General features: G+C 34.6%; 1 protein-coding gene across 2 annotated transcripts in view; it reads right to left on the reverse strand.

Annotated features, from left to right (window-relative positions):
• The window catches only part of LAMB1 (laminin subunit beta 1), a 77,834-nt gene extending 73,020 nt beyond the window's left edge, over positions 1 to 4,814 (reverse strand). Inside the window, exons 1-2 of one of the 2 annotated variants that reach the window (XM_053716583.1) lie at positions 4,746 to 4,814; positions 4,571 to 4,650 (exon numbers count right to left, since the gene is read on the reverse strand). In XM_053716583.1, the coding sequence (XP_053572558.1) occupies positions 4,571 to 4,601 (31 nt within the window). In that variant the 5' untranslated portion in view covers positions 4,602 to 4,650; positions 4,746 to 4,814. The remainder of the gene's footprint in view (positions 1 to 4,570; positions 4,651 to 4,745) is intronic. The other variant, XM_053716584.1, reaches the window with a different exon arrangement.
• Between the last annotated feature and the right edge of the window lie 7,999 nt (positions 4,815 to 12,813).

The raw sequence follows: 12,813 nt of genomic DNA on the forward strand, positions 1-12,813 counted from the left end.
GTAACAATGTTATATACAGCATCTATCTATCTATCTATCTATCTATCGATATGTTATATACAGTATCTATATCTATCTATAATATATATATTCTTCCCAGACATATTTTACAAACAAAAGATGTAAACTTAATGATAGAAGAAAATTGGAAGTTTTTTTAAACTGTACACCCTATGCAAATTTTGAAAGTTTAATATATAGACTTCGATGTCCCTATGCCTCAGAAATGAATCGCTGAATTAAAAAATAAAAAATCTGTATATCTGTATTCAGACTAAATGTTTTAAAAGCATTTAGATTCATTAACATTTTACTAAACATTGCAGTCCTGGGACTCATTGAAAAGCCTCTTGGCTGGAATAGGTATAAATTAGCTCCTGCACTGTTTAAACAGTCACTGTACAACATGAAGGAGGTTCTATAGAATGCACTACAGCCTCTCTGGGAGCAGTGTAATAACTACAATTTTTCAGAGTTATATGAACAGAAAACAGGGGCGAAACTACAGGGGGTGCAGAGGGTCGCAGGTGTGACTGGGCCCTGAGGGTGGGGGCCCAGCTAAAAAAAAAAAAATTTTTTTTTTTTTTTATAATTTTTTTTTTTTTTTTAAACGTTAACCTACCACTGCCTGCACTGATATCATGTGAGTGTGACATGACTACAGAGGTTAGTTTTTCTGTTTTACCCATTGGTGTTTATGTGTGTGTGTGTGTATGTATGTATGTATGTGACTGTGTGTGTATTTATGCATGTATGTGTGTGTATGTTTGTGGAACCAGCAAATTACAGACCTTGTTACTACAGCATAGGGGGGCAGGGGGTAAACAGTGTCACTATACAGTACCACTATATACAGTATGGGGGGGTGGACCATGTCACTGACTACTGTGGTCACTTTATAAAGAACAGGGCAGGTAGGGTCAGGCCAGCCATCTCACCGGCAGATTACAGACTGTGTCACTAACTTACTATATACAGTACTGGAGGGTTAAATAGTGTCACTATATATATACAGTAATAGGGGGTCAGACCATCTCACAGACTGTGGGCACAGGGTACCTCCTTTTGCAGACGTGTAATCTGATTCACATTTTTTTCTGTGTTAAATGTAAAATAAAAAAGAAAAAAAAAAGTATTAAATTCACCTTTTTTTTGGAGGGGAAGGGGTGGTGGTGGGGGCCCTTCTTAGATTCTTGCACCTGGGCCCTGTGGTTTCTAGTTACGCCTCTGACGGAAAAGCAGGCAAAATTTAATAAAAGTGCACTGCACGTACAAACCTTTCATAAGGGATTTGATTTTGTGTTTAACTGTTGCTATAGTGTAATTTACAATAGTAGGCAACTTGTATTTTTATTGTGATAATACCAACACAGATAGCTGTAGGATAGCAATAATAACAGCCATATAGTTGGAGAACATTAAAATCACCAAAAGGGCCACACAGTACTTATATTTAACCCCAATAAAAGTGTTGAAATAAAATGTGTGTAGAGGAAAGAGTAACTCTACAGAAGTGTATGAATTTTATAGTGTAAAATAGAGGATATATGTTTATTCTGCTTGTAAAAAATGAGACTTTCTTTCTTGTGCCATGTGAGAGGGTGGGGACCACAAGTGAAGCTTCTCAGTGTTTTTGCAGAAAGACGTGCACACAGACTCATAAAAATAAGCATACACAGGTACACATTTATCTGCATGCAATTCCACACAAAACCTTCTACACATAATATTATTGTTTCTTTGTCAGTATCCATAACATAAAAATAAGCATACACAGGTACACATTTATCTGCATGCAATTCCACACAAAACCTTCTACACATAATATTACTGTTTCTTTGTCAGTATCCATAACATAAAAATAAGCATACACAGGTACACATTTATCTGCATCACAGGTACACATTTATCTGCATGCAATTCCACACAAAACCTTCTACACATAATATTACTGTTTCTTTGTCAGTATCCATAACATAAAAATAAAAAAAGTAACTACTCCCTATTACTAGAACATGATGTTTACTTATTATTAGGTTTATGACCCTTTAATGAGATAATGGCAAATAACTTTTTTTGTTCTTACTCTTGTCAAAGGTGGGGGGGGGGGGTTTGGGGGGGGTATATGACATGACTGAAATTATGCTGTCTTTTGACTCTTAAAGCAATAAATATCAGTTCTATATGAAGATACTGAGTTTTCTTGTTTTTTTGGCTGTATTGGAGTTTTTGACGTAATCCCTCACACATTTGCATCACATTATATATGCTGTGTCCTTATTAGTTACTCTATTATATTTTTAACCATGAGATAGTGATAGATGATGCATGTTTGGAAAGCAATATACTGTGTAAGGCTCTCCACAGACATCACCAACTTCATTATAGCATATGAAACGCATGTCAAAGAGTCCTATATTCTATCTCTGACAAAGGAGGATATAGATCCAGCAAGAAGCCATATCACTCCCACTATTCACTGCTGTACCTATGTCACAGAGGTGAAGGGGATAGCTGTCAGGAGACTGCTTAATTTTTAAATAAGATTGTGCTGATTTTCAGACTCCTAACCAAGCCCCAAAGTTTTAGATGTATACTGATGTCTACATACTTCAGACTGCTTCTGTTTGTATAATGGGTCTTTTCATATGCAGGGGAGGGGGGACATTCTGGTATCAGCCCTTTTCAGTGTGTAGCAGGCTTATCTCATTAACAGTTTTAAATTGGAAACTTCTAAGCACGTTTTTAAAAGGTTTTACACTGGATTTTTATATCAGTATCTGTGCATATTATTCTTTATTGTAGTGTCTATTACATGCAGTTAAAAGAAAATTGGTGTATACTGCCCCTTTAACCACTGGAAATCAGCTGCTAGTATTATACCCCCTTGGATTTTAAAGTCTACTGTACAGATAAGCTCTATGGGGGGGGGGGGGTTGCGGAATAATGCTGCTCGTAATGAAAAAGCACCAGGGGTCATGGAATGGGAGGGTGTAACCTCCAATCAAAGCACGACCTAGAGACCTAATCTTTCAAAGACACTAGATATTGCTATTTTATCCCTCCCCCTCCTTCTAAATAAATTAACTGTTTACTAATGGAGGGTGATGAATTCCTTTTTGGCCCCACAATCCCTAAATAAGAAACACTACAAAATGGTAAAACCATTCACACCATAAAAGGAAATGAGGCACAATTTTACCAAAGAACAAAGGAAGAAGGAAAAATATCCACAGCAGACAACATTCCAAATATGTGGAAAACAAATTGCCTAAGATATAACTGAATTACAACCCTCTCAGAGTTGTAATGTTAAAGGGATATTAAACAATTTTTTTCTCTATGCATAGTATATATCAGCAATTAAGCACTGCATTGGAAAAGGTCCATTTAAATTACCATTTTATTATGGACTAATACAAATATGCATAAGTTCTTCTCTTAAAACCTGTTAATCCAAAGAGTTGCTTTTGGTCTACAGAGATGAGCATTCTATGTGCTTATGCTAACTTGTGGAGCTGATTAACTTATATGAGAGATACTTCTCCAATTCTTAGTAAATAACATAATATTTATCTAACTGGAAAATTAGTTGAATTTCTAATGTTACATTTATTAAGTGAGAGACTACAATATTATTCTAATGTAAGTCTGTACCACATTCCCATACAGCTAAACTAAACTACATTGTGTCTGTATATAACACATTAAAATATATCTTCTGTGCAAGTCAGAATAGTTTCAAACCAGATGCTAAAAGCTTTCTAAATAAGTTGCCAGATAAACGTTTTAAAATTGTTCTGTGCAATTTCATTGAAACATTTTCTATATCAGAATAATTTTCATTTTTCTGTTACTAAAACTTTGTTGTATCATTATTGTTTAAATTATATTTTAAACACTTCTTAGTTGTATGTTATGTAAACTTTGTCCACTTGCAACTTCATTTAAATGATATTTTAGAGTTGTGCTGGAAATCTAGTGCTATTTGTTAAATCTATTGCTCAATCAGTTCACATAAGGTATGAATTAGTAACATAGCAAAGCTGGTGACCATACATCATACACAGTTTCATTCAGACCCACCCTAGCATTTTTGTAATAAGATTGTAGAGACAAAGCAGACCAAAATATTTACCTATCCGCAAAGGCTGGAAAGTAAAGAGGTAGACCAACAGCAGAGCTATATTTTTGTTTCACAGTCAAGGAAAGTTTGCAGTGTACCTCTCTGCAATATAATATATATGTAATGTACAAATGATAATGTTTGCACATTGTATGCACTACATAAGCACGTCCTGCTGCATGATAATAATGCCCTTTGACCTTTCTGCCACCAAACATGCTTGCTGACTTCAGTAACTCATTATTTACTATTTTAATCCCAACAGAAGTCTACAGAGTAATTTAACAGCACATCTTTCCAGCATACAATAGGCACAATTGGATCTCAATAAAAGATCATGTTAAAAATACACTAATTGCACAATTTGCTGCAAAATAATGCAAAAATCTTAACAATCATTAATAATTGTAGTATTCTTTTTTTCTATTCCCATTGTGTTTTTACCTAGGATAAGGGGCACCTGAAGAAGTCCCATTGTCCTCCTGAGCTGGGGACACACTAAGTTGGAATTACTTTTCTGTCTTCTTTTTGTCATGCAAATAAAACAAAAGGAAAATTAGAATAAAAATAGTGCACTTGAATAGTTCCAAAAGAAAGACGTCCTGACTGGGACACTTGCCTGGAGTTGTGTTTCCTCTGATCCCACTCAGATGACTGAAAAAAAAATCTGACTTTCCAGACTGCAAGAATTGAATTTGCTAACAAGCTAGTATAGGAGACTGCATTATCCAATCAGAGGCACAGACAATCCAATCACAGTCATAGAGAGGAACAGCCAATCACAGCTTCTGGCTCTTTTGTATATTGCACAGGCGAGTTATATACATTGCATGCTGTGTCTTTGCTGAGTTGAAGTTGTGTTTTTCAAGAGACAAATGTGTTGCTGATTTCATGTATTACTTATATTACAGTTTTGTTAATAATTACTTGTACTTGTGTACATTGCAAGTTGTGTTTTTTTGCATATTGAACTGCATATATTTCCTTTTTTACAGATTTTTTTCTTCATTTTAACAATATTTTTTATATCTGTGTACAATATATTTACTTGTTTGCAGAGTTTTTTTTTTATAACTGTCAAGGTTCAAGAAGAAAGTTGTGGCTTTGAAAACTCTTAACGTGGGCGCAAAACGATATTCATGAATTTCTACTGGTGTTGGTGCAAATACCTACATATCACATTTATAGGGTTGCCACCTTAGCCATGTTTCCCTGGATACTTATAAGTTACACATGCTGCAGGGTGTGCAAGGAGGAACATGTATTGTGTTTCTAGACAGCACTATTCATATTCCTCCCTGCACACCCTGCAGCATGTGTAACTTATAAGTGTTCTGTATTTTAAGGGACGGGTGGCAATAGGAAATTTAAACTTTTACAAACCTACACATTATCTTATTTGTACAAATTAATATACCGTTTACAATATATTTTGTTGCATTGCATTCCGTTCCAACATTCATAGATAAAGATACATGAACTACGAATACAATCTGAAATGCTATTGCATAAAAAAATATTTTTTTACCCTTTTGCTAGTCTTCGTTCTTTACCCTTCCTTGTATTCATAAATAAATCTCATTTTTTTTCTTTCAGGTATGCACACAAATTAAAGGGACAGTAAAGTCAATATTAAACTTTTTTGATTTGGATAGAGCATGCAATTTTAAGTAACTTTCCAATTTACTTATGTTATAAAATTTGCTTTGCTCTCTTGGTATCTTTTATTGAAGAGTAAAACTGGGTAGGCTTTCAGGGGTGCAAGTGTCTATAGTACTCTATGGCAGCAATGTTTTGCAACATTCTGTAACAAAGCTACAAATAATGTTGCAAACAGTGCTGCTATAGAGTTCTAAAGACATGCACACGCCAGAGCTCTTATGAGCTTAACTAATTTTACTCTTCAATAAAAGATACCCAGAGAACAAAGCACATTTAGGGCTAGATTAACAGTGAGGCGCTATCTTAACGTTTGATGGTAAAGAGGCAACTTTGTAAAAGTGTCTGGTTAATGCTATTGCAAGCTCACTATTACACTTAGCACAAGAAATAATAAACCAGAGATCAGACCTCTGGGTAATGAAAAATGTTGCTCTAAAATAAAGAAGAGTATAGAGTAACATAAAATAAAAATTTGAGCATCTTTATTTAAAAAAACTAAAAAAACTGCATGAAGCAGTAATAAGAAGTTAAAGTGAGGGGATGTGGGGTGTTAGAAAAAACTGCACTGAAAGTTCCTTTACATGGATGTCAATGGGGAACTGTGTTTTCTCTATAAATATATATGTATCTGCTTATATATACATATATATGTATGTGTTTATATGTGTAAATACACATACATAAATATATATGTATCTGCTTATATATACATATATATGTATGTGTTTATATGTGTAAATACACATACATAAATATATATGTATATGCTTATATATACATATATATGTATGTGTTTATATGTGTAAATACACATACATAAATATATATGAATATAAGCAGATACATATATATTTATTTATTGCTGCACAACGCTGAGTAATTTGGCCGCTTTGCTGTGCTAGGTGGTTTGCCATGTCTGTTAGCATGAAAACGAGGGTCCAATTGATGCCCATGGATGATGGAAGCACGTTCCTGCGAGCATTTGGCTTCCAGGCAATGCAAACGCGAGGTCGCGTTTGCATTGCACAGCACTTGTAACACCAGTGCACTTTAACATGCACTGGTATTACTGAGTGTAGCATAAATATCAGGCTCGTCCCACTCGTAAACTAGCCCTTTGTTGTTTAAAATTGTTTAATTTTACTGTCCTATTATATTTTAGCAGAAATATCATAGAATGGGAAAACAACACTATTTGAAATGCAAAAATAAGTAAATACTGCTACACAAAAGTATATATTTGTAGAATGTAAACATCCCACGGTATTTATCTAGAATTATTTTGACACATTATGTTTAACCCTTTTATCGCCAAGGGCAGAAAATAAAATTTAGCGGTAAAAAACACACAACAAACACTTTATTAAAATTAAATTATAAAAAAATAACCTTTATTAAAGCACAATTTATAACAAAAAATATGTTTAAACACTTTATTAAAGTACATTTTACACTTTTGTCACTTTACATGTTCACTAGGACAGAAAGGGAGGGTCCAAGACAAGTCATTGTTAACAATGGCTTGTCATTTTTGGCATGTGATCCATGTTCCTGGGTGTCAAAGTGATCACATGACTGCGTCAACTGTTTTGTGCACCACTGGACTACCTCACTCCTGAGGCATCCAGTGATTGGCCACTGAGCCTGATACCAGCATGCACTGGGTCAATCTAGTATCTAGGCTCCATTTTTAGTACACAATTACTGTGATTGGCTGTCATAGTGATTGTATACACAGTAACTGTCATTTTTGACATACAGTAAAAACCTCTATAATTGTGCCATAATAGTTATATAATTCTAAATGAATAGTGTCCAGGAGATCCAGATTGGAGTCCTCGAAGTAGTGTTGAAAAAAGGGAAAATTGAAAAAATAAAAAAAAAAGTGGACCAGAAAAAAATATGTATTGGCCAAAAGAAATGTAATATCCAATGGTGTCGGAACCTGTGGAAATAAAAATCACATAGTGCAATAATGTAACAAATCAGAATAAAAAATCTACTGAAAACAGGCTTACCCTATATAAAAGACTCGAGCAGTGACTTCTGTCAACGCGTTTCGGCTCTCACATGGACCTTTTTCAAGATGTAAACTGCTAGTTATCAGCCAAAAAATTGCCCTTACTTCGAATATATAATATTGATAGCAATTGCCCTTAATAAAAATGTAGTTCACAAGTAGGTGACTATAAAGTTTTTGCGATGTTACTACCGGTGTGCTATGTCACTTCTGTTTACGTCATTAAGTCACTTCCGGTAATGATGCTTCGTCACTTCCGGGTTTTGTCGCTAATGCTTATGGGAAATGTAGTTTGGCATTGGGAGATCATTATTAGAGATGCTTCAAATATAGTAGTGCTAGTAATTGCCCTTAATTAAAACGGTAATTGGAGCTCACAAGTAGATGACTATGAATTTTTTGCGATGTTAATACCGGTGTGCTATGTCACTTCCGGTTATGCTGCTACATCACTTCCGGTGATGACGCTGTCACTTCCGGTTTTATCACTAGTGCTTATGGGAAATGTAGTTTAACATTGGGAGACCATTGATGAAAGTGCTCCTATTAGGATATTTGTTATAATTCTTTGGGAAATAGTTAGATAAAAAACAAAGGTACCTATACTATAATCGTGGTTGTAACCCCCTAATCTAAGACTAAACTACCAATAGCCCTTAAAAGGGCTTTTTGTAGGACATTGCCCTAAAGAAATCAGCTCTTTTACATTAAAAATAAACAAAGTCTCCCCTAACAGTAAAACCCTGCACCCAACAAACCCCCCAAAATAAAAAAACTAACACTAATAAAGCTAAACTACCCATTGCACCTAAAGGGGCATTTGTATGGGCATTGTCCTTAAAAGGTCATTCAGTTCTTTTTCACTGCCCTTAAAAGGGCATTCAGCTCTTTTTCAAATTGCCCAATAAACCCTAATCTAAAAAACAACTCCCCCCCCAAAAAAAACTAACACTAAAGCCCCACATAGGTACTCACGGTTTCAGAAGTCCGGCGGAGAAGGTCTTCTTCCAGGCGGGTCCATCATCTTTATCCACAGCGAAGGCGGCATGGAGCGGAGGTCTGGAGCGGTCTTCCCAGATGTGGTGGTCTTCCCAGATGTGCACAGAGTGAAGGTGGCGCAGAGTGAAGGTCCGAAGCGGTCTTCCCAGATGTGGCGATCCTTGGAGGTCCTCGGTGAAGGCATGGAAGTCCCTCTTCATGCGATCGTCTACCGCACACTGAAGATTGAATTCAAGGTACCCCATATTTACCCGAGCATCACCGCCACAGATGACCACCGCCGAGGATCGCCACATCTGGGAAGACCGTTCCGGATGAAGATGATGGACCCGCCTGGAAGAAGACCTTCTCTGCCGGACTTCTGAAACCGCGAGTACCTAATTGGGGCTTTAGTGTTAGGTTCTTTTTTAATTTTTTTTTTTTTTTTGTTTTTTTAGATTAGGGTTTACTGGGCAATTTGCAAAAGAGCTGAATGCTCTTTTAAGGGCAGTGAAAAAGAGCTGAATGCCCTTTAAAGGACAATGCCCATACAAATGCCCCTTTAGGGGCAATGGGTAGTTTAGGTTTATTAAAAAAAAATGCTGCTCAAAAAATGAAAAAAGGGAACAATGTCAGTGATCAAAAAAAAAAAAAGGAAAAAAAGAACAAAGTCAGTGATTGTAATCCAAGAAACAAAATCCTAAAAAAGACTAAATGTGAAGATCCAAATAAAAGTCAAAAGTTAATAATGTGTAGAAAAGGAAACCTTATTTTCCTAGTGGTGAGAGTCCGTCTGAGGTTCCTGATGGTGAGAATAAAGTCAATGGTCTTTTAGGTCAAACCCAATTAATGGGCTAGTGTTCCTGTTCCTGATGGTGAGAACCTTTGGTTGTTGGGAGAAACTCCAATCCAAAAATTTTTTTTTTTCTTTTTAAATCATAAATTAAACCTAAAAGCAAATAAAAACAACAATAGTGTAGATGGTACTAAAAACTTATATAAAATCAGAATAGTGCTTACCAGCTGTGGTCAACGCATTTCGGCCTCCTCTAGGCCTTTCTCAAGACTGCCAGCTGGTTGTCAAAAGTGTCCCTTTTGTAGTGAAAAGTTTTGCGCCAAAAAGTGTGTTTGGGGGCGTGGCTAAAAACCGGAACTGATGTAGGGTATGTAATAGAATAAAACATTTTTTGAAAAAGCTTTACCCAAAAAATAAATAAATATTAAAGTGGCTCCTTTTCTATTAATTACTCATAGTAGAGTTCACCCTGGTAGTCAATGGTCACAAAATAACAGTGTATTGCGGTGATCTATCCTATCTATGTTATCATCGTTTTTAGCGTGACGTCATATCCGCTTTGCTTTGATTAGTTGTGGTTTGTGTACATTCCTAGAGTAGCCATGTGTTTTTTGTGGTATTCCTATTGCTTGATTTTAGTTTCTTTCGTTATTCTAGGTATTTCATTGGGCATAGCGTTATGTTTAGAGGTAGTGGAATCAAGTGACTTGTAAAACTTTTGTCACGTCGGCTAGGAAAACAGATACTATCCTTTAGAACTGTATTCAATAGAAATTGACCTTTAACAAATGTGAGTTATTCTGGTCCAAATGTTTTTATATATATATATATATATATATATATATATATATATATATATATATATATATATATATATATATATATATATATATATATATATAATCGATTGGCTTATTAAAAAATTAAAAAATTAAATGCTATCCTTTGATACTGAATATCTTGTCTTGTTAATGTAGGTTTTTCATAATGTGTAAATTGAGCATATAATATTTAAATGATAGTGAGATCGAGTGACTTTTCAAATGTATTTTGCGCAAGCAAACAATAGGAAAATACAGAGATTTAAAAATACAGAGGTTCAAACATACATATGTGTGGTGTCAGATAGTGAAGAAATTACTAAAATCCTATATCCTGACTGCAAAGGATATAGATGGAAATGGTTGACTAAAGGATACATCTCAACTATTGGTTACACTTTATAAAAAATAAATTAATTTCAATCAATTTAAAAGGTGAAATATTTCAACATCAGCATTAAGACCTTTGGGATATATAAAAAAGGAGGAGAGAAGCGCGGACAAGATTCAAATGCAGAGTATCGATTTAATAGTTACACACACATAATAACAAACTCACAGGAAATCTAATAAAAAACAGCACTTGGAATGCATGTGTCATCTTGAACTCCACAATAATAGGATGAATCGGTGCAGAGCGTCCTCTGGCCGTTTATTCCACCATCCGTAGCTCCCAACAAGAAGTTCCGTAGATATTGTTTGGTAAAGTATTCTACCGCTTGGGGAGAGTCCACTCTGGGGAGTTAAGATGAACACACCCTCGGCCTGAACCAATAGAAACCTGTATGGAACTAAGGTCTATGGTTGCCTCACAGGGACAAAATGGATTGTGCAAATACTTATACGCATTTCGTCCCGATCAACGGGACTTTGTCAAGAATGCACATAGTTTCCGTTGTGTTCCTTATAAAGGATTCATAGGTTATACCCCCATAAGTAAATAAATGTTATAGGATGGTGATAAATTGATATATGATATAATGGTACACAACGCAAACTAGAATTTATCAATTGGCAATACATTCATAAATGGTTAAAATGTAATGTAAACATATAATGTATAAAATTCATGATTTGCATAAAACACATGTACTAATAAATCATGAAAGGTCCATTCAAAAAATACAAAAATATATTCCCTACATAAATATTAAATTAATAACTAACATTATTAAAATCGATTAAAAAGTGTATCAAAAATTGAGATTCCACTAAATACATTCATATACTTAAAGGGACACTGAACCTAATTTTTTTGTTTTGTGATTCAGATAGAGCATGCAATTTTAAGCAACTTTCTAATTTACACCTATTATCAATTTTTCTTCGTTCTCTTGCTTTCTTTATTTGAAAAAGATAGCATCTAAGCTATTTTTTGGTTCAGACCATGGAAAGCACTTGTTTATTGGTGGGTGAATTTATCCACCAATCGGCAATAACAACCCAGTTTGTTCACCAAAAATGGGCCGACATTTAAACTTACATTCTTGCATTTCAAATAAAGATACCAAGAGATGAAGACAATTTGATAATAGGAGTCAATTAGAAAATTGCTTAAAATTGCATGCTCTATCTAAATCAGTGTCCCTTTAAAACAATCTCTATATATCTAGATTTGAAGACACTATGATCTGGAACAATAATCCCTACATACATAATATCATCAAATATTATAGATTTATTGATGATATTATATTAGTGTGGCAAAGTCCGAAGGATGAAATAGACAAATTTATATTACATATGAATAAAAATTTGTATAATTTAAAATTTACCTATGAGAGCTCTACAGAATTAATTTCTTTTTTAGATTTGACCCTTTAGCATGATATCAGCACTAATAAGGTAGGTGTAAAAAAACTTTCATAAGCCTACAGATAGGAATAGTTATTTGAACGCAAAAAGCGGTCATTTAAAACAATGGAAAATAAATATTCCAGTAGAATCAGAGAATTAGACGTAATTGAACGCACACAAAGGATTTTTTTATTTTTTTTATTTTAATATTTTTATTGAGGTTCAATGCAGGGTAAACAGATTGCATGTAGCACGAGAACAGAACAAAGTATTTTGTCTCATTATACAACCAGTGCAAACAAACAAAATAATTTATAAACATAACATATTCATATATCATGTACCAATCATATTATATTATATGACTCTTGCCCTCTAAACAGAGTACTCTCTATGTGACATCCGAGGTCACACTTGGGCCTCGTATAAATATAAACTAAAGAAAGAGTACTAGGTAACATTGTACAATAGGAGACCACTCTTGGATCTCAAATAAGGAACCTCAGGGTGTTTTTGTGGCATACAATCTAGTAGATATAGTTTAGCCAACTAACAAAAATTGAGGGAAGGGGAATAGCGTTTTAAAAGGAAAACACACAATTTTAAGCGGTAT

Source organism: Bombina bombina, chromosome 6 (genome assembly GCF_027579735.1).
Source record: "Bombina bombina isolate aBomBom1 chromosome 6, aBomBom1.pri, whole genome shotgun sequence".
Lineage (NCBI taxonomy): Eukaryota > Metazoa > Chordata > Amphibia > Anura > Bombinatoridae > Bombina > Bombina bombina.